This window comes from Ochotona princeps, chromosome 14 (genome assembly GCF_030435755.1).
Source record: "Ochotona princeps isolate mOchPri1 chromosome 14, mOchPri1.hap1, whole genome shotgun sequence".
NCBI classification, from domain to species: domain Eukaryota; kingdom Metazoa; phylum Chordata; class Mammalia; order Lagomorpha; family Ochotonidae; genus Ochotona; species Ochotona princeps.
Window position 1 is genome coordinate 24,349,139 of NC_080845.1, and position 23,786 is coordinate 24,372,924.

At 38.6% G+C, this 23,786-nt stretch overlaps 1 protein-coding gene across 1 annotated transcript in view; it reads right to left on the minus strand.

Moving 5' to 3' along the window:
- Positions 1 to 396: 396 nt before the first annotated feature.
- The window catches only part of SMC2 (structural maintenance of chromosomes 2), a 73,322-nt gene continuing 49,932 nt past the window's right edge, over positions 397 to 23,786 (minus strand). The window contains exons 20-25 of the mRNA XM_004581163.4: positions 22,231 to 22,425; positions 20,164 to 20,364; positions 14,783 to 14,899; positions 5,550 to 5,710; positions 2,223 to 2,370; positions 397 to 1,150 (exon numbers count right to left, since the gene is read on the minus strand). Coding sequence (XP_004581220.3) covers positions 992 to 1,150; positions 2,223 to 2,370; positions 5,550 to 5,710; positions 14,783 to 14,899; positions 20,164 to 20,364; positions 22,231 to 22,425 — 981 coding nt within the window. The 3' untranslated portion in view covers positions 397 to 991. The remainder of the gene's footprint in view (positions 1,151 to 2,222; positions 2,371 to 5,549; positions 5,711 to 14,782; positions 14,900 to 20,163; positions 20,365 to 22,230; positions 22,426 to 23,786) is intronic.

The following is a 23,786-nucleotide window of genomic DNA, read 5'->3' on the forward strand; positions in this document are numbered from 1 at the left end:
GGATGCAATCTGAAGACACTGCTCTGGGATGGCTAGTTACAACAGACAGTATTAGAGGTGTTTGAAGCTCCATCTATCCAGGTCTAATGGAATTTTACCCTCTAAGTTGGAAAGCAGAATACACTAAGAAATACAATAATCACCAAACTTTGAGGTTATTTTTGGCAGAACAGATGGATCTATATATCTATCAGACTCAAAGAAAGATAAATTTGATTTTGTCTGCTGGGCCCTACACTCTCACTCAATAGTAATAGGTCATTATTGGCTAAATTATGAAAAGGTTGCCACAATCTTTAAAAACATTAGATTTCAGAAAATCAGAGAGCAATTTAACACTCTCACAGCCCCAAGCATCTGTTAAGGGTTTTTTTTTTTTTTTTAAGTATTTTAAGGTAGCAAGACCAATTATTAAGTTTAAGGAGACATGATATTCAAGCATCATTAAAATGAAATAATCTGTTTCCCAACTCGGAATTTGGCACTGTGCCTCAAGGGACGAGCTTCCAACAGCTCAGCGCATCCAAAAAAGCTTTCCTTTTGTTCCCATTGTTGGTCTAGCTACTTTATAATTCTTCCTCACCTAGACGACTTTATTAGCATCAAAAAATAAAAATATTGCCTTAGGAATTAAACTAATTAAAAGCTGACTATCAGCTATATTTATCATATAATTTAATTTCATGTTTCTTTCTACTGTTGCATTAACATATAGAATTTGACAGCAACCAGGTATCTCACACTCCCTAATGTATAAAAAGACATGCGTAAGAAAAAGCATTTGATGATAGACATAAAATCACTACACTACGGTAATTGGACCATAGTTACACTAATTAAAATAGAAGGGTCTATGTTCATTGTGATAAGTGATAGAAATGAAAATATAAGTTAAACAACAAAATTAGTTTTTAACACTTTCAATCCCAAGCTGTAAGTTTGTACTTAGAAAGACAAGCTGCAGGAGTACATCTGTAACTTCCACATGTGGTCACTTGGGTCCTTTTGCCTTGGATTTTTTCTCCTTTGGAATCTTTTCATTCTGACTTTGAGTAAATCTGGTTACTGTAGAAACACCATCCACAAACTTGGTTTTGAAAAGAACGTTTGCATTGTTGAACATACCTTCCTTCAGGGACACCACAATGAACTTAAGGTGAAAAAAAAAAAAAAAAAAAAAAGACAAAACTCAATATTGAAAAAGTTCACACTTCTCTGGGGTTAAAAATTGTTTGGAGATATTTAAAGTAATAACACAATGATGTCCAAATGAACGTGTGACTTCAAATGAAAGTAACAGTTATGCTATTAGACGTGTAAATGAATCTACTTTTCCATACTGGGTTTTACAAATCTCTTAAATTCAGTGCTTCACTACCTGAGTAAACAGTCAACATTTCCTGATATTTAGTTACCATTTTGTAGCCAATATTCACTGTTTTTTCCTAGTACTAACTGCTATCCTAGTGAGATATTTGTTATACACACACATATACAAGATGTATTTATCTGAAAGCCTGAGTTAGGGAGAGAGAGATTCATTCCTCAAATGGCTGCAATGGCCAACGGTTGGTCCAAGCTGAAGCCAGGAGCCAGAAGCTTCACCTATGGGTCCCATGTGTGTGCCTGGGCCCAAGGACATGAGCCAAGGCGCTTACCTGGAAGTGGAGCAGCTAGCATTCAAAAACAACTCCCCAGTATAGCCCTCAATGACTTAAACAGTTAGGTGGTGTTTCAGTAACGTCAAAGCTTACGCATTTCTAACAGTTCTACCTCTACCCCCAATTTGGAAGCTTTAACTTTAAAGTATTATAAAATGCATGTAAACTCTTCTTAGCTTCAACAAGTTTTTTAATTCTTTAGAGAAATGAAATTTCCTTATTGAGTGCCACAGACTTTCTGATAGCTAAGGTATATCTCTGTACAGTTTTGATTGTATATCCTGCAGCAGCTAGCAGAAGAAAAACAATTATATTAACCCTAAACCAATTCTAAATTGGATTCTTCCTCATGCAACAAATTTGAATCTCTGGGTCTTTCCTCAAAGATGTACTAAAACAATCTAGGATTATTTAAACATAAGCTAACATAAGTAACACAAAGAATGCTTCAGAATACTCTTGAATCTTAAATATGTTAACACTGACCACTAGAAAGGAACAGCTGTACAAAAGCAAACATTCTGCATACACTGTGGCTGACAGTTTTCTTCATGTTTTTACCTGAGAATGTGTGAAATGAGTCCGCAACATCTGTCCGATATTCTGCGTATGAGAAAGATCCAAGGCTGCATCCACTTCATCCAAGATGTATATTGGAGCAGGTTTGAAGAGCAGCATAGACAGTATTAACGACAAAGCCACTAAAGACCTAAGAAAAGTTGAGAGGAAGAAAACTTACATTTAGTACTGATTACCAAAACCCTAAACCAAATCTGTATTCCTAATAGGACAAGCAGTTCTGGGTGACAGGCATACAAAAAGATGTTTAACTTTCAAACCTCAGTATTTCTGCATTAAAATATTTTAGCTTTCCATTTTTCTTTTCATAGCATTCTTTTTTTTTTTAAGAAGACAATTTTAATAATGTATTATTTTGGCAACTATTTCGAAGAAAAGGTCATATAGTCTCTTAAGTCCTCCCTTTTCCCTAGTTGCAGGAGAGTGAGGGTTATATAAACTACCCAACACAGCAGCCACCGTTTGCTATGAGCAGGACTGACTGCGGTTGTGAAGCATGCACGCATACAGATAATCTTTCTTCAGTGCCATTTGCTAGTACACTAAATAGATTATGATCCATTACCTGAACCATTTCAGTGTCAGAAGTTTAGCCAATTCTTATCAAAGAGTAGTTACACCTATGCCCAGACGCCATAGCTCTTATCTTGTAGGTTACTTATCCCATCCCGTAGCTACAGATGTTTCCATTCTAATCTGTTATTGGAGAGTAACAGTCTACATTCTTCTTAAATTAGGCTTTTCAAATATCTTTATAGAATATTTATTTCTAAAATATTATAAGTTGATGTTGCAAAAGTAGCAAACACTTGTATCTGCAGCATCTAACTCTTAGAACACTAGAATGAATAGCCCAGTGCTTACAGAACTTCAACAGGGTACTGATGAAGGAACAGATTGTGGGTGGCTCTACGGTGGAAGGGAGGCAAGAACAGCAAAAATCAAAGTTGAACCACCACGGATACCATTTTTCATTTTGCTTTTTCTATGCCAAACACTTAAGGCATTAAGCTTTAAATTTACTGTGAGATATTTTTCTAATTAAGATTAAGAGTAATTGCTATACTGGCTTACAATGTACCTAAAAACAATTTTATTGTATCTGCGGTTTGTGGGAGAACAGAATGGAGGTCCAGGTTCCTGGCCTCGGCCTGGCCCATTCCTGGCTGCTGAACCCATTTGGGAAAAAAAGCAGAGGTTAGAAGATGTGCCTTTCAAATAAATGAATACATAAACAAACAGATCTTAAAAATATGTATTTTCTACATAATGATGCTGGGATCTAAATTGTGAGGTTCAATTTTGATTAACAGGCAAGTAAAACTATCTTTGATAACATTCCTAGATATTTTAAAATAGAAATCATTAAAAGTATGAGGAGAAATGTATTTCTACTGAAGCCACAAGGATGCTCATGAAAAAGATACACTGATCGTTATTTCCTACAAGTAAGCGTTACAACATGGTATTATAGATCATATGAAATCAATTCAAGGGAAATGAATTTTACCTTCTGCAGGAGAAAAAATTACAAATGTTTACATATTAAAATTAGTAATTTTATCTCAGGTTTACTTGGCAGCCTGCAGGGAAAACATTAAGTCACAATACCTTTTAAGTGTCTACCCACTTGCTGAGTTTCTGCATCACTGTGTATGGGCAGACAGAATGGGATCTAACACTCTTCATTCCCTTCCAAAAATCAAGGTTCCATCTGGTATCATTTACTTTTGCCTGAGAACTTCCTTCAACCGGTAGTAGTTATGCCACTTATGTTATTCTGTAAAAGCCCATTACTTTCGGGCCCGGCGGCGTGGCCTAGCGGCTAAAGTCCTCGCCTTGAACGCCCCCGGATCCCATATGGGTGCTGGTTCTAATCCCGGCAGCTCCACTTCCCATCCAGCTCCCTGCTTGTGGCCTGGGAAAGCAGTCGAGGACGGCCCAATGCATTGGGACCCTGCACCGCGTTGGAGACCCGGAAGAGGTTCCAGGTTCCCAGCATCGGATCGGCACACACCGGCCCGTTGCGGCTCACTTGGGGAGTGAATCATCGGATGGAAGATCTTCCTCTCTGTCTCTCCTCCTCTGTGTATATCTGGCTGTAATAAAATGAATAAATCTTTAAAAAAAAATGCCCATCACTTTCAATCTGAAGAGTCCTCTGTTAGATACAGAATTCTAGACTGACATATTTTTCTTCAGTCCCGTATAGATAATCTAGATATGTGGCCTGCAGAATTTTGTACAAGAATTAATATATCTGTTTTTCTCTGGCTTTTTTTTCCCAAAATTTTCCTCCCAATCACTGGCTAACAAGTTTTACACATGCCTTACAGTATTACCATGTTTATCTGTTTGTCCTACCCGGAATTCACAAGAACCAAAATGTGTGGGTTTGGGACTATCATTTCCTCAGTATTTTTCTGTCTTCTTTCTTCTGAAACTTCCCAAATGTCTATGTTAGACAACGTCCCAAAGGCCATTTAGGCTGTTTGTCAAATCTGTTAACATTAGGCAGTAAACTTTATTTCAAGATTATTTTCCTGAGTTCCACTTGATTAACAGCTTCTACGGTCATATTTTCTTGGTAATTCTTGAAAAGAGATAATTTATAATCCAACAACTCCCTACCCTCCTACTTTTACTCTCATTTCTGGGTCTGACTTTATTGGTTGATTTTTCTCTACAGTTTCATTTCTTTGATTTTTGCCCTATTTTTAATATTCTTAACCTTGTGGTAAGCATGTTTAGTGTCCCGATTTCATTGTTTTCCTTCAAACAGCATTGGACTTGGTCTGATGAATTAAGTATCATGCAAAACAGTCTCATCTCTTCACATTCTGCTTGGTTTCCTAGGATATGCCCAAGCTAGCGTCTTCACGTCAGGATTAGTACAGACTAATTGTTCTTTGGGACTTAAATTTCAATATGTGTTTTTTGAATTTAGTAAGACTACTGATCTCTGGATTCCCTTCCTTGCTTCTGAAGTCCAGAAATCTGGAGTTTACAGAAGGTTCAGTAATTTTGTTTCCTCTTTTAGGTACAACAGTCCCTGGCAAATAATTTCTAATGTTTGCAAATATTTATTTTTCATCTGTTACATCTGGTGTCCTCACTACTCCCCTTACCTTTGCTGAAAACTAATTTAATCAAATACTCCAACCAAAATTTTGAGCCATTTACTCATGTGAAGTTTTTTAAACACTATTTGCAAAGGTGAGCAAGCAAATAAAAACTAAGTAGTGAAATGATAGATTATGATAAAATAGTAAGGATTAAAAATGGTAGTATTACAAAGGGATTACTCACCTCTGGCCACCACTAAGTTCAGTTAGGTTTTCTTTCCAGGTATTTCCTAAAGCAACCTTAAACTCCAGGCCATCCAATACAGTCTGTCCCTCTGGTGGTGCAAGCATAGCATTAGCACCAGGCAACAAAGTAGAAAAAATAGATCCAAAGTCCTTGTTCACCTGGATTAAAAAAAAATTCAACCATAATGCTTTTCAAAAATAATAAATTATCACGTTTAAGCAATTCAGGAGATTCACTGTGTTGTTTATTTTAACACAGGAATTATCAAACTATGGCCCATGAGACTAATTTAGCTCTGCCCGTTCATCTCCACGCTGCCTACAGCTGCTAGTGCTGTAATAAATCAAGCATTGGAACAGAGACTGGATGGATCAGAAAGCTAAAAACGTTTATTATCTGCCCATTTACAGACACTTTACTGAGCCCTACCCTAATATTCAGGGGAGCTGGAGACTTTATCACTGTACTCCCAAATCTTCATACTTAAGAATTTCATTTAGGAATCCTCATGAGACGTAACTGAATCGCAGAAGGAAAAAGAAATAACCAGAGAAGCAAATACAAAACAGAAATGTGTGACAAACTTTTCTCTACTACATTTTTTTCTGTTGGCTAAAAATAGATGGTCCTGGGGTACCAACAAAAGACTTAAGCAGATTAGGATAAGAGGTGCAGGAAGAAAAGGACCATATCTGTTCAAAGTGTTAAGAAACATTTGTTTCGGGGCCCGGTGGCGTGGCCTAGCAGCTAAAGTCCTCGCCTTGAACGCCCCCGGATCCCATATGGGCGCCGGTTCTAATCCCGGCAGCTCCACCTCCCATCCAGCTCCCTGCTTGTGGCCTGGGAAAGCAGTTGAGGACGGCCCAATGCATTGGGACCCTGCACCCGCGTGGGAGACCTGGAAGAGGTTCCAGGTCCCAGCTTCGGATCGGCATGCACCGGCCCGCTGCGGCTCACTTGGGGAGTGAAACGTCGGACGGAAGATATTCCTCTCTGTCTCTCCTCCTCTGTGTATATCTGGCTGTAATAATATGAATAAATCTTTAAAAAAAAAGAGAAACATTTGTTTCCCATCTGCCTCACTGTAGAGTAAAAGTAGGTAAAGAAAAAAAAATGAAGATCAGAAATAGAATGGGATCCAAAGAGAGAAAGACTAAGGAAATTATATGACAGTTTACTTGTTCTGACACATAAGGAAACTACACAGGGTTTACGGCCAACATCCTAGATAGAATATGGTGATTTTTATGCATGCACACCTGATCAATGGCCTGGAAATTTGGACATTTTTCTTCAAAGACATGACTATTTCATCAGAGTTCAATAGACAAATGTGAGGGATACAAACACTCCAAGGTTTTGAAAGAAATGTTCTACACGAAAATTCTGAATTCAAATACAGGTATGCAAAATCCCAATCTAAATACAGTTTATTTTAAAGGCAAATACACAGCAAGACTGAGTTCCTATTAGCTGGTTTACCCCCAGAATGTTTGCAATCACTTGACTCTGCTGAAGCCAGGAGACAAGAACTCAGTCCAGATCTCCCATGTAGGTAACCATCACCTGCTATTTCCCAGGGTATTTATGGATTAGTATGAAGCTGGAACTGAGAATGGAGCCAGACTCCAGCAACAAGGAAGCTTCGAGATACAGCTGTACCCCCGAATTCATATCTAGCAAAAAACCCATCTTGTAAGAGCAATAACACACATGTTGAGAAATAACTGACAAAGTAGCAACAGGGTCTAGTTTACCTGGGATAGATTTCTAGAACTATACAAACGTCATCAAAAAATGGTGAAAGAAATACTCGTTTTAAAAACCCAGGAAGTTGGCAGAGTATTTATAAACACCCAGGGTTCTTATTTTTGATGTCCTTTCTGGCCAGTCCAGGGAGAAGTAGCTCAGGACAAAGAAGAAAGAATGTGACTTAACCCTGAACACACCACAGATGACATTTTTGTGTGGACAGGTTTCCAAAAGGAAACTAGAAATTTATATATGGCTGTATTCTTTCTCCGTATATTAACATAGGTAGATTTAAGGATACTTCAAAAGGTTTGTAAAATGAGACTAAAAGGTAAGTTTTCTGTTCTAAAATTCTTTTGAATTTACGAGTTATTATATATGCATTGCTGCATATGTGTATATACTTATATCCACAGAACTATATAAAGATGAAATGCAGTAATATTGTAAATCTAATAAGGCCAATACAAAAAAAAAAAAAACCCGCAAAACTGCATAAAAATACTCTGGTTAAATGAGTCAAGTTTTCAATTAGGATGAAATATATAATGTTGGTGATAATAGTAGCTTCCTCATTAAGCACTTGTGAGAACTGAAGGAGAAAACTTCAGAATACTAACATTATAGGCAATCAACATATATAGACAATCAATACATATTACTTGTTTTGGAGAAGAATCGGTTTAAAGAATAGGTTCTGAGAAGTGGTACGCCAGGAGCTAGCAGGGAAAAGGAGGATCAGAACTGCATGCTGTACAAGAACACATGAGGTCACCTTTCTGCATGCGCCTTTTTCAAAGAAATACTACACAGAGTTGATCACTAAGTCAGTCTTCCAGTAGGAAAAGTGTAGTTACTTAAAAGGAATTGAAGAGGAGTTAGTGTCCAATTTAGTCCCAGGAGGAAGAGGTTTGCTGAATAACTATGGAGTCTCATGTCTTTTCTCACAGTTCAAATGAGAAAACCTCCACATGAGAGATTAAGGAATTATACTAAAGGAGACAAATACATGAAGCCAGGAAAGCAGAAATCTTTCCAACTGTCAAAAAAAATTTTTTTGATTATACTGTACAAGAGTATTGTAGAAGGAAAATATTGAACTTGTTTATTTTTTTGATAGAATTTCTGACTACTCTGTACTCACAAGTTTAATGTACCACTAACCATTAATATGCAAAAAGTAGGTGTCACTACCAAAGTATTATTCCTATGTCTGTAGCACTGATATCCTCTAATACCAACCGTTCTACTTTGAACCCAGCCCATTGCTGGTGACCTGAGAAGGCAATGGAGCATGCCCACTAAACACACATGGGAACCTGGCAGAAACACCTGGCTCCCAGTTGTGAATTGGTCCAGTTCTGGTCCTGGCAGCCATTTGGCGAATGATCCAGTGGATGGAATATCTCTTTCTGTAACTTTTAAAGTAGATTATCTAAATTTTTTTTTTAAGATTTATTTATTTTTATTACAAAGTCAGATATACAGAGAGGAGGACAGACAGAGAGGAAGATCTTCTGTCCGATGATTCACTCCCCAAGTGAGCCGCAACGGGCCGGTGCTGAGCCAATCCGATGCCGGGAACCAGGAACCTCTTCCAGGTCTAGGGTGCAGGGTCCCTAAGCTTTGGGCCGTCCTCGACTGCCTTCCCAGGCCACAAGCAGGGAGCAGGATGGGAAGTGGAGCTGCCGGGATTAGAACCGGTGCCCATATGGGATCCCAGCGTGTTCAAGGCGAGGACTTTAGCCACTAGGCCACGGTGCTGCTGGGCCAAGAATATCTAAATCTTAAAAAACTAAAAAATATAAAAACTATAGTTCCTTGGGGCCACCTGTGATGTACTATATCATATAGGCACTGGTTCCTGCCCCCAGCTGCTCTATTTCTAATCCAGCTCCCTGCTAACGACCTGAGAAACACAGTAGATGACCCAAGTGGGTTCCTGCCACCTACATGAGACCTGGAAGAAGCCTGGTCTTCTGGCTTGGCTCAGCCCTGGCCATTGCAGCCATTTGGAGAGTAAGCCAGCAGATAGAAGATCTGTCTCTTGCCCTCTCTCTGTAAATTCTTTCAAATAATCTTACCAAAAAGAGAAGAAAAAGTTCCCAGGAGTATGAACAAGGGCTTAAAAGAACCATCAAACACAAGTTGTCCCTACTGTTGAACAGATATTGTAAACCGTTTCTAATGTGACAACACAGAAACCCACTTCAAACTTTTGGCCACAGGATATGACTGAGATTATTTGAAAACACTTATAAATCATGTTTTCCGCATCTGCAAAGGAATCGGGTAAAGATAACGAAATTGCTGTCTAAAGGTGCCTGGTGCACTTCCTTCCATAACAAAAGAGAAACCTGAAAATCCAGTAGGGATATGGTAGAGACAACGAGAAACAAAGATACATGCAGGTTTTATAAAGGGAAATCAGCACATAGCAGCTACTGTTCTCTCAAAAACAATGCTGAACAAAGAGGAACTTGATAAGACAAGGTGAGCAGAACTCCAGTAGTACCTTCTTATATGCCACACATTCAAAATGTTGCCTGCTGAAGCAGGCTTTAATTCTACTGGATTCTGAGCCCAGTCTGAGGAGCAACTGGGCTACCATGCCATGGCACTGCCCCAGAGAAAAAGTCTGGCCTGTGCTACTGCACCTTCCCCGGCCCACTGCCTAGCTCCTTCACAGAGCCAACAGGTACCCTAACAACCCAGGGACCTGTAAAGCAGTCCCAACAACAGAGCCAGCCTACCCTAAGCATCATGGCTAGTGAGGAACCCTAGAAAGGGCATAAGCTGCATGGCCTACCCACAACTGGTCTGGGAAAGTAGCAGATAATGACCCCTGAGCAGCACAGCAGAGACCCAGAGAGACAGGGCACTGCTCTTTCCTGAATGTGGAAGTTTCAATGAAGTTACCATGCTCACAATCCTGTAGCCCCAAGAAGCAGTTGGACACCCTGTACCCAGAAGTTTCACCCACTTGAGGCCCTGCAAAGCATACATTCAGCCACCTCTAACCACTAGATACGGAAACCATCCTGAGTAGACTGGCCCCAGTGTGAAAGTCATTAAGTCAGACAAATGTTACAATTGGCTCCATAGCAGTCCCACATGTCCCACATTGTCGCCAATAAAGTTATGTACACTGGATGCCACACTAGCCAGGACTTACCTGAAAGGCACCCCTGTGGTGTTGCTGCCAACACATGGCTCTTGGAAGCTGACAGGAGATCTAACCCACAGCTGGGCCCACTATGCCAGTTACCAGTGAGCCAACACTGCCAAGGAGTCTGCATCCCTACTGGCAACAGCATGCAACCACCCTGGAAGATGAACCTACTGAGATATCTATAGACAATGTCGACATTGATGGCAGCAGAGTCAGCTGCCTGGACTCTACCATTAAAGCATTAACTTAGAAAGCAAATACAATGAACTATGACACACTGTCAGCAGAAAATCTTTTAGGACAGAGGCCACCATAAAAACTTGGTAGAGTTAAATTATCTATTAATTGAACAAATATCTTTCCACACAGACACAGATGTGTGGAAAGCTAACATTTAAGTTCCAAAGAAACATAAAAATGAACCCCAACAAAAATGAAATCAATAAACTGCCTAGACAAGAATGAAAAAGGGGTTTAAAGAAGCTCAAGAGAATACAGACAACTCGATGAAATTAATTGGTTAATTCTCCCCCTGCAAGATTGGGATCCCATGTTGGCACTGGTTTGTGTCCCACCTCCTCTACTTCCCATCCAGCTTCCTGCTTGTGCCCTGGAAGGCAGAAGCGGAGAGCTCTAGGTCTTGGGACCCTGCACCCATAAGGGAGGCTCGGGTGAAGCTCCTGGCTTCAGATTGGTTTGTCTCTGGCTGTTGAGGCCACTTGAGAAGTGAACCAGTGGATGGAAGGGCTTTATTCTGTCTTTCCTTCTCTGTAATCTGTCCATCCAATAAAAATGAACAAATCATAAAAGAAACAGCAGGACCCGGCATGGTGGCCTAGTGGCTAGTCCTTGTCTAGAATGCACCGGGATCCCATATGGGCGCCAGTTCTAATCTCCGCAGCTCCACTTCCCATCCAGCTCCCTGCTTGTGGCCTGGGAAGGCAGTTGAGGACGGCCCAAAGCCTTGGGACCCTGCACCCACATGGGAGACCTGGAGGGTTCCTGGTTCCCGGCTTCGGATTGGTGCAGCACTGGCTATTGCAATCACTTGGGGAGTGAATCATCAGATGGAAGATCTTCCTCTCTGTTCCTCCTCCTCTCTTTATGACTTTGCAATAAAAATAAATCAATCTTAAAAAAAAAAAAAAAAGAAACAAACAGCAGTTAAGAGTGAATGGCCTTGTATTTGCAAGTACACACGAGAATCTGGTCTGGGATCACCTCAGTCAAAGTTTCTTTTGGGATCTCCCCAATTGAACTGCTGGACTCAGAACCCTAACCATGAAGAGACGTGCAGGTTCCATGGTCCACCATGGAGTGCAAGTGCCAGAGCCAAGCCTCCTAAAAGGCACAGACAGAGCAGAGCAGTGGAGAGCATAACCAGGTGCACATGGAGGATATGGCAGTCTATCGGAACCTGCAGGGGATACCTGGCACCACAACAGAGGACAGAACAAATCAATCAACTACCCCAGCCATATGTTGGCAGCGAAAAACTTGGCAAACCTAGACTCTAAAGTGGGCTATGTCAGTCAGGAGATTCTGCAGCTACCTCATTGTGCTTGGAATGGTGAGACTGGCAACAGTTCATAACTGTTGAACTATCAAAACCACTTGAGCAAGACCCTCAGAGCATGCCCCACATCGGGGACCTGGGATGGGTGGGAGACTGGGTGGGGCTTCTCCCTTTACCTCCCCCTTTACCCCAGATATAGGAAAAAAAAAAAAGAGTGAATGGCAGATCAGATGAAGCAGAGTGTTAAAGACAAATCAAATGAAACAGAATTGCTCAGTTCAAATAAAGGACAAACACACTCAAACAAAAATCAATAAAGCCTCTAAGACATTTGGGGTCCTATTAAACAACCATAAGATGGTTGCTTTGGTGCAGTGTGTTAAGTCACAGGATTGTTGCATCCCCGTACCAGGATGCTTTTTCCGGCCTGGCTACTCTGTGCTTTTGATCCAGCTTCCTGCTAAAATATCTGGGAGGGAATGGTAGGGAGTGGTCTAAGGTGGGTCCCTGCCACATGGGAGACCTGGACAGAGTTCCCACCTCCAGTGTGATCTAGCCCCAGCCACTCTAAGTACTCGGGGGGATAAAAGCAGTAGGTAAAAGTTAAATCTCCCTTTCTCTTGTCCTTCCTGTCACTTGGGCCTTCAAATAAATCTTTTTTAAAGATTTATTTACTTATTTTGAAATAGTTGCAGAGAGAGATTTCCATCCACTGGTCACTCCACAGATGGCTGCAAGGGACAGCATTGGGTTAGGCGAAAGCCACGAACTTCATCTTGGCCTCCCACATTGATGGCAGAGGCCAAATACTTGGGTTATCTTCTGCTGCTTTTCTCAGGCCATGCATGGGAAGCTGGATCCAAAGAGCAGCAGCTAGGGCATGAACTATCATCCACAGGAGATGCCACAGGCTGTGGCTGAAACCACTGTGCCATAATAATTTCTGTAAAGCAACAAGTATTTGCACTATGTGTGTTCTAGAAAAACGAAATAGAGGATAATGAAATTCTAACTGCCTTGGAAAAGACAGTCTTCATGGTCCAAAAAAAAAAGCACCTCTGATAGATTCAACCATTAAAGGGCTATTTCTGAGATAAAGTAAAACCAGACAAAAAACTGTGAGACAAACATAAAGAATCCTCATGGGAAACACAAAAGACTTTTCAGGCCAGCAAGAACTCCCTAAGAATGTAACACCCCAAAAGCTACTTTTCTTAATGATGGAAATGCTCTTTCCAAGGCCAAAAAATACAAACATAAGTGAATTCATGACCATTAGGCTGATTACAGAAACAAGCAAAGCTTAAGAGGGTCCTACAGTAACAGCACACAATCATGAAAACAGGTGCGTACAAGACTCAGCAGTAGAGCACATATATCAAACAGAAAGATAATCAAACCTTAAATTCAGGAAGCCATCAAATCACACAAAAAAACAAGAGTACAAAAGGAACAAAATGATGGAAGTTACTTATTACTAACTCTAAATGCATTAAAAACCAAGACCCAACAACAGACTGTGTACAAACCTCACTTCACCAGTAAAAACATATGTAAGACTGAAAATGAAGGGGTGGAAAAAGATAGGTCGTGTAACCAAACCAGAAACCAAAAGCCAGCAATAATAGTTAAATTTTCACTGCATGGGATGGATGTTACATAAAATACTATGCAAAGACAGCACACAACATGATTAGCGAATGACTTCAACATGAAGTCACGATTTTACCTGCATATACTTAAAGGAATCCAAAACAATATGTAAGAGACAACTGCACTATTTATTGCAGCACTATTTGTGTTCTGGCTATTGCAAAATCACCTTAGATGTTCAGCAACAGAAGAATGGATAAAGAAACATATACACAATGAAATATTATTCAGTCACTTGAAGAATGAAACAATGTTTTCTGCACCAACATAGATGGAACTGGAGGATAACAGGTTAACTGAAATGTAAGCTTACAAATACCGCATATGCTCACTTAAAATGCAGACGCTAACAAGTTCATCCCATGCAAGTATGGAAGAGTGGATACAACAGCCTGGGAAAGGTTTGTGGAAGGATGGGATGAAGTCAGGATGGTTAGTATCTGCAGGGATTTGGAAGGAGGTGTAACTCCTAATATGTTATAGCACAGTAGAATAAGTGAATACTGCAAAAAATATGGATATTTCCCATTTTATATTTTCCATTTGTATTGAAATGTCATATTGTATTCATATGTAAAATTATCATAATCAATTACAAATTAAAAATGTATTTTAAAAAATCACTCCACCGATGTTTTTACAGCTAGTATTTGGCCTCAGTGAATCTGAGCAGCAGGTACAGAAGCCCACAGACCTGACTGAGGCTCTGGAACACGGCTGCAGGTATCCAACAAAGAACACTCCAATGTGAACTCAAGACTGACGACCTCCAGACTGAGTGGATCCAAGGATAGTGAGGCTAATGTTTTTACAGCGTCATTAAAAGGAAACGTAATAAACAAGGCAAGAATCAGCAATGGAGAAATCGAGATAGTTAGGAATCTAACATAAATTAAGAACTAGAGCAGCAGACTATAATAGCATACTGCAGTGACACAAACTTACCTTTGCATATCCAGTAGTGGCCATGTCTAAACAGAATGTAATTAAAATCAGGGGAAGCTTTATCTGAAGAATGAGAAGGTACCAATTCAACACAAAGTATCCATCACAAATGAACCTTAGCTCATAAGCCTATTGATAATATTCATCCTTTCTGTGTACAGAATAAAGGATAATATTTTGGGGTTCAAATACCTTTTGCCAAGCAATATTTAGGGCTTGGTTTTTCTTCTGGTCAAGGTCTTCTATAGTTGCAAGTATTTTGGATTTGTCATTTTCCACAATTCTCTTCTTCTTCATCAAATCATTATACTGTTGGATAAAAGTATAATTAATCAGAACAAAATCTTTTTATTGTTTAACTTATTTGATTCTATTTGGCAAAAAATACAAACCATTAAGAATTATAATACAAAACAACTATTTTCCATGAGGAATATATCATCCATATGTATATACAATAAAACTTATTTACTAGAAATGAGAAGTTATATTACAAGTCCCTGAAATATCTTGAGCCTCCTCATTTTCCTTTATCTTCCTAACGGTTGTACTCCATCTAAGTTCAAGTGCAACCTGCCCTAAATACTCATTTCCATAGTTAGGTCTTAACAGCAACATTAATAAAATTTCAATTTTTCACTATGACACTATCATAGATTCTTAGGTTCTCCATAAAATGGTCCATATTTATTTCTCCAACTTTAAATTTCTGCTAATAATACATTTTCAGTTCCTAAAACATAACTCCTGGCTTCAGCCTGGCTGACCCAACCATTTGAAGAGTGAACCAGTAAACAGAAGATCTCAGTCCCTCCTTGTCTGCCTTTCAAATATACACATGTACACATACATAATACGTTACATATAAGTACTACATGTTATATATACACATGTACATATGCATAATACATTACATATATAAGTACTACACGTTATATATTTTTTAAAATAACTTTATTATTTTATGATACAGTTCCATAGGCTCTGGGACCAAACTACTACCTATCGATAGTAACCCTGAATGTAATTAATTAAATTAATCAATCAAGCATCATAGATTAGCAGACTGGATCAAAAAACAAAATCCCCTTATCTGTTGCCTACAGGAGACACATCCCACCAACAAAGATGCATGGAAACTGAAAGTGCAAGCATAGAGAAGATATTCCAGGCTAACGTAAAAGAAAATGAGCTGGAGTAGCTATCCTCAAACGAGACAATATAGACTCTGACGTGAAAAATATTTAAAGATGAAGAAGGACACCACATGATAAATCAATAAAGGTGGTGGTATGACTGAGAAATACAGAAGATCATATACCTTACCAAAATTAAGTAATGAAGAAGCACAGGTGGCTGGAGCTGTGACACAGTGGATTAAACCGCTGCCTACAGCTTCAGCATCCCACAGGGTCTGTTCCACCTAGGACCATCTATCTTCCTGATAATGTGCTGTGGGGGCGGCCCAAATGTTTTGTCCTTGTACCCCTGGGGTAGACCCAGAAGAAGCTTATGGCTTTGGTGTAGTTCAGCCCAATTGTTGTGGCCATTTGAGTGAGGGAACCAGTAGATGGAAGTCTCTCTCCTTCTCTATTTCTTTCTTAACTATTTCAAATAAATAAAAAGCAGACAAGAATTTTTTAAAAAGAGAAATAGGATGAATGTACCAATGAGTACTAACATTGAATCCATAGTGAAGTTTCCATCAGCAAAAACCCCAGGAACACTTACAGCATCTTGGTGAATTCCATTAAATATTCAAAGAATACCCTATGTTTATTCACAAACAAAAAGAAATTTTTCCAAGTTCATTCCACCAGGCAAGCATTATCCTGATATCAAAACCAGACAAGGACACAATGACAATACAAATATTCTTCATGGACACATAAGTAAAACTCTCCAAAAAACACTAGCACAATGAATCCAACAACACATTTTTAAAAAAGAATATCAAATTATGATGAAGTGGAATCATCTCATGAAGCCAAGATTCTGTAAACATACATCATATACTGAATAACTCTATATACCTAAACTTAGGGTTTCAATCTCCAATGTGATGTTAATGGTCTAAGTGGGTGGAAGCTTAGCCCAATCATGTTGGATTGGTTATTAGGGTGAATCCTCATGGGTTCATAAAAGAAAAATCAAATCTATACAAGCACTTACTCTGATTCTTGTAATGAGTGCCAAGTTGGTGCCATGCATCACTACAAGGAAAAATATTCTTAATAGAAGCTGAACAAACAGGGACCATCCAGCCTGGGCCTGTGCATCTGCACAACAGTGAAACAAAGCAGCCTTTCGATTTTTAAGTTATCTGCCTCAGGTATTTCAACACTAACAATACTGGCTTATGTAACACACAAAAATCATTAGGTAATCAAACATCCTTTCAGGAAAAAAACGATGAGAACATTAGGCACAGATAAAAGCCACATATGAAAATAATGTGACACATAATAACCCAACGATACTGAATCAGACATCACTAGTCTTCAACATAGTACTAGAAATTTTAGCCTCATATATCTAAAACTTTGAGTATTTCCGTAAGCTATTTAACAAACAAATGTAGAGAATTTTGCATGATAAAACATCAATGCAAAAGAACAGCAGTACAATGACACAACTATAGAGATCATCTGAAAAGGAAATCAAGGAAGCAATCCCTTTCCAATATCTAATAAGATGTCTAGGAGTAAACTGAAAAATCTCCACAATGAAAATTCTGTCAACATCCAAAGTCTTTTAAAACTTTACTTTAGTCCCTATCAAAAAAAAAAAAAAATGACATTAATCATAGAATCAGAAAAACAATGCTAAAACTCACACAACTGCAGAAAACTTCAAATCTCAAAAACAGTCTTGAGCAACAGAGTAGCATGACACTACCTGATTTTGAAAACACAACCCAAATATAATTAAAAATGATAAAAATACGCATTTAGATGAGAACATACAAAGAGCTCTGAAGTAAACCCATTCATCTTTAGCTAAGTGGTTTTTTTATTTTTTAAGATTTATTTATTTTTATTGGAAAGGTGGATATACAGAAAGGAGAGACAGAGAGGAAGATCTCCCGTCTGATGATTCACTCCCCAAGCAGCCGCAATGGCTACAGCTGAGTCAGTCTGAAGCCAGGAGCCAGGAGCTCTTCTGATTCTCTCACATGGGTTCAGAGTCCCAAGGCTTTGGGCCATCCTCAACTGCTTTCCAAAGCCACGAGCAGGAAGATGGATGGGAAGCGGGGCCGCCAGGATTAGAACCAGCGCCCATATGCGATCCTGGTGCAGGACTTTAGCCTCTAGGCCACGCTGCTGGGCTCTTGATTACTTTTTAAAATCGTTTTATATATGTTTAGAGATGAATTCTAGTTTCATTCTTTCTCATCAGGCTATCTAGTTTTCATAGCACTATTTGCTGAAAGCCAAAATATGCTCAGTGGAGCACCTTTTAAAAAAACACTTAGCTGTTCCTGGTATGATAGCACAGTGGTTAAAGTCCTCGCCTTGCACACACCGGGATCCCATATAGGCGCCAGTTCTAATCCCGGCAGCTCCACTTCCCATCCAGCTCCCTGCTTGTGGCCTGGGAAAGCAGTTAAGGATGGCCCAAAGCCTTGGGATCCTGCACCCTCATGTGGGAGACCCAGAAGAGGATCTGGGCTCCTGGCTTCAGATTTGTGCAGCACCTGCTGTGCGGTCACTTGAGGAGTGAATCACTGCACAGAAGATATTTCTCTCTGTGTCTCCTCCTCTCTGTATATATCTGACTTTGCAATAAAAATAAATGAAAGTAAAAATAAATAAAATCTTTAATAAAAAAGGTAAACAATCCAGTAAACAGATTATATCTAAACAGATGTTTTCAAAAAGTGTATGAGAAGGTGCTCAGAGGGAATGCAAGTCCAAGTCACGGCCTGATGACCTCACTAATTAGTATACCTATTACTAAAAAGATAAAAGTGTGGGAAAGGAAATGGAGGATGCCAACTCTTACAGGCTGTGGATTAAAATGCAAATTAGTAAAAGCACTACGGAAAATAGAATGAGTGTTTCTGAAAATATAATCCACCCCACCTCCCAAGATAGGAAATAACAGTATATCAAAGATTCATCTGGATTCCAGGGTTTATGTGCAGTACTATTCATGCTGACCAGCGACTGGAAACAACCCAAGCTTTCACCCCCCGACAGAAAGAGGACACCGTACACGCACACAATGGGTTACTCTTCAGTCCTTAGACTGGGGGAAATCAGCTCATTTTTGAGAACATGTATGCACCTGGAGATTATGTCTAAATGAAAAAACATCAAGTATAAAGTCATACTCCATGATCCCACTCACATGGAATCTGCAAACACTAGTCCCAGAGAAGGGGCACTGCTGGTCATCAGAGGCTAAGGACAGAATAGCAGATGCAAAGACGGTGAAAAACTAATTAATGGATACTAACTTATGTTTAAGCTGGAAGTTTGTGTAAATACACAAGAAAAAAATCAAACAAACGAAACAAAATCTGCAATTACCAATAGGGCCTTCTCTGGTAAGGAGACAAAAGAACTAATAAATTCTGGGAACAAAAAATACCATTATCTATGAAAGTAGGGAAACGATTAAGTTTCCAAATGTTATACAGCTCAAGTTAAGTCAAAAGATTTCTTTCCACAACCATAAAGCTTGCTAAGTCTTAACTGCAGAAATGAAAACCAGCAGGAACATTTTAAAGAGTGATCACTACCTGTACCATTAGCCTGTTTGATATTTAACATAACAGATTCTTTGTACAACTAACGTCACAGCTTAAAAGCAACAACCCATTACAATAAAATTTCTTAAAAGTAATTGAGTTTATAACTATTTTCAATTTTGCAGATATTTCATTAAGTCTACTGTTACATGCACATTCAAGAATTAAAGAAGGGCATTAATGCAGAATTACTACAACTGCTGTTGCCTGCAGGGCTTTCAGTAACAGGCCTGCCTGCTGCTGGATTGTTCTAGTGTTAACCCTTTCAACATTATCACTAGGTGATTCAAATTCCCTCCCTGTTCTTTGTGAGGGCTGAAAATATCCATCACATTATCAAGTAGCAAGACTGAGAAGATTCTGCTGGCTTTACATGTTAGTAAAGAACTGTTAAATATGTAAGTTTCAATCATTACTCACATGATTACTATACAGACTAGTGTCAATAGGACAAGACCAAGCATGGAATAACTGTTGAGAAGTAAAAAGAGCAAACCCTATTTTTCAAAGCCTTTTAAGGCAAGTGAAGGAAATAACAAAAATAGGAGAAACAACAGGATTCAAAAGTGTTATTTCTATTTATATCAAAATTTTTAAAAAGGACATGATTATAGCAGAACAAAAGCCAGTTAGGAACAGTCATTCAAGGTACAAAATAATTTGTAAAAGCATCCAATGACACAGAAAGAACCATCAGAAAAAGAAAAAGGGAAATAAAGAAAGCAGGTACACTAAACACTAAGCAAAGGCTGACTCTAATCAATTCCATCCAGGTTCACAGAGCTACTGTGTTTTAGTGTGGCAGACACTGACTTACCCGCTCTTCAGCTTCTGTCAGCACATTCATAGCTCTCATGTTGACATTTCTTCCTAGTTTCTCCTTCAATTCTTGCAACTGCTGAAGTCTCTGACCAGCTTCCTTGGGGTTGTTAGTCTTAAAATCATAGGCACTATTGGGCTGGCCAAACAGGTGTTTCTCTGCATTAATCCACTCATAGTCTTTTAACATTTTTGATACCTTTTCATACATAAAAACAGAAGGATCCATGATTATTGCATATTAAAAACCTCTTTCTTACTATGTTATATCAAATATTTGGGGAGAAAAATCCCAGAGTGACTCCATTTCCATGTGTCACTCACATGGCACAATATATTTCTTCATTTAAAACCTATTAATAATTTCAAAATAAAGCACTTCTACAAAATGTGTTTTGCCACAATTGTTTCAGGTTCCCTGCATTTAATGCTTATCTGTTTAGCCTTATTAATTCTAGAAGTATGATCTCATCTCTAAATCCCCAATAAAAACATTTATAAACTATCTTCTTTGCTGACCTGAATTCTGAGTATGTTGCTCATCTTTCAATCTTCAGTACTTAGCATAATACTGAAATATAGGCATGTTGACAAGTGTTTGATAACAATATTTTTTTAATGGTTTGCACTAACAAATCCCTGCTTAAAAGCAAATGGAATCCCTAACAATTTCCAATATAACATTTTCTACACCAAAAAACCTGTTAGTAGTAATGCTGGCATTGGTGATATCTTGGTGAGCCTACTAACACTAAGCTATAAAGGCTAATGGAGAATCAATAGTAATAAAATAAAGGAGATTATGATACAGTCCTAAAAAATGGTTTTTAAATCAAGTAATGACCCTGAACAGACATCCTAGTCCTTCCAGAGAGTAGAAAGAATATTCTAAATGTTCTTAGATGTCTTTTGAAGAGTAAAAAAGATCCTGGGTATTAAAGGTACCAAACTGGGCCAGTACATTGCCTCAAATGACTAATCCACTTCCAATTATGGCATACCATGTAGGTGCCAGTTTGTGTCCTGGCTGCTCCACTTCCCATCCAGATCCCTACTTGTGGCCTGCGAAGGCAGCAGAAAATGACTATAGGTCTTGGGACCTTGCACCCACGTGGGATACGCAGAGGAAGCTCCTGATCAGTTCAACTCCAGCTACTGCAGCCATTTGAGGAGTGAAGCAGCAGACAGAAGATCTGTCTCTCCTCTCGATAATTCTGCCTTTTCAAGAAACAGATTGTTTTTATAAGAAGGTACCAAACTATTACATACTCATGATAATTAACACTACATCATTTTAGCCTCTCAACCAAGTAATGATTATCTTACTTCCCATCTAGCTCCCTATTTGTGGCTTCGGAAAGCCAAAGCCTTGGGCATCTGCATCCACGTGAGTGACCCAGAAGTTCCTGGATCCTGACTTCCGATTGATTCAACTCTGGCTACCGTGGCCATTTGATGAATGAATCAGTGGGTGGAAGAGTTGGTTCTCCTCTTTATAAATCTGCTTTCCAATAAAAATTACATAAATCTTAAAAAGAAAAATAAATTAGAAATAAGGTAAAGAGTTTACATTACTATTAATAATTAGTAATTAGTTTAACATTTATGCATATAAAAAGTTATAAGACATCAAAAGGCTTGTGAAATGGAATTAAGAAACTAGTTTTAGGCAAAAAAAGATTGAAAGCTATACAGAGTTTTAACAATATACATTTTCTATTAACTTTTTGAAGGTCTTTCATACGTACAAATTTCAGAATGTTCTGCACCAAATTCAAATATTTAATTCTATTTTCTGTAAACCTTTTGAAGTACCCTTATTTTTCCTAGGAAAAAATCACTAAATATCTGGAAAATACATTTTATGCATGGAAATGAATATGTAAAATTTGATTACAAAATATTTGTACATATTTAAAATAATTACTCTTAGGAAGCAGATAGCATTATCGGCAAGGTCATAAGTTATTAGGCTCCAGCTATACCACTTATAGTGAGTTTTTCATTGAACTTTTTAGTTGCTCAAACAATCATATTTTAAGGGTAAAAATCAGCACAAACATGCCTTTGCAGCTGCATCTTCAGCTTCCCGTTTGTGTTTGCTGATGTTGTGGTCTAATTCCTTAATTTTAAGTTGAGAATCATTGTTCTGCTCTTTATGCTTTGCCACTTCTGCATATTTAACTTTAATTACATTGTCTTGGGCTGTTATCACTTCTTTCTGCTTCGTTACTTCTTCTTGAGCTTTATTTACTGACTCCTAAAGCAAAAAATTGAAGAGAATTACAGTAAGGTAACACATAAACATTTTAGTTTTACTAAAATGCCCCTGACATACTGCTGGACAAGATGACAATTAGAAACAGTCACAAAAAAAAACCTCTATATTTATACCACCATTAAAATAATTACTGAATTTACACAAAGGAAAAAACTGTATTACAATTGGAACCAAAAGACTTGGATAGAGTACAATGTTGGCAGACTGCTGTTTAACTGTCTCTCTCTCTCTCTTTTGTATCTTTGCTTTTCAATGAAATAAAAACAAAAAATGAGGCAAAAGACAAACAGACACCCCCAATTGTATTTATCCAGGAAGGCAGAGAAGGGGTGGAGACAAGGAAGCTTACGCCTCATTCCCTTTGCTCCTACAGATGTAGGCATTTGTGTCTTGCCTGTGGCAATAAAGTCAGAGTGGCATCAGCACAGAAGCAGGAAATGAAGCAGGAAGAGATCTTACGTTTCGCGGAATGGAAGTGTGGCTAAAGAAACTTCTTTGTCCAATGTTTACTACTTTCCTGACTTCCAAACTTGAGGCTATTCAACCTCTCTAAAACAGCTGAGATTTAGTCCATTATCACCATTTGAAGTCAAGCCTAACTAAATTCATAGTTAGATTAGGAAAACATAAAGAAAAGCAAAGAAATAGACAACCTGCTAAAAGATTTCAAAGAAAAACAGTCCTCTGTGGTTAATTTTACAAGCATCACTAAAATGTTAAATATTATTTTAGGGAGGCTATTCACAAAACCACATAATTTTGAGCAACAATGCTCCACCATATGTTTAGTTATATTTCCAGTAATTTAATTTCCTTATTTTTAATTTCTCTTATCAGAGATCATTCAGAAGAAAGAGTAGCATTCTTCTAGAAAGCTCAAACATATTTTCGCTTTTCAGAAACAATGAACAACTAAATGAAAAATATTCCCGTGACATTAACTTAAGAGAAAAGCAATAGGAATAGATTTATTAACTAGCACCATACTTGACACAAACTCGTTAATCAAGATTCTCTCTTATCCAGACATCCAAGATTGCCCTATACTTGGCCATCAATCTGTCTTACATGGTAGAAAAAATACACAGGGAATCTATTAATAAGCAATAAGCAGAAATCAAACTTCAGCTTTGTGTGCCTCAATCCAATTAGCTACTAAGAAGTTTCTTTCAATTCACTCGCTAGAAGTGGGCTCATCTATTCCTGTCATCAAAAAATTTTAGAGGGCCCAGCGCGATAGCACAGTAGTTAAGGTCCTCTAACCTCGCCTTGCACGCCCTGGGATCCCACATGGGTGCCGGTTCTAATCCCGGCAGCCCTGCATCCCATCCAGCTCCCTG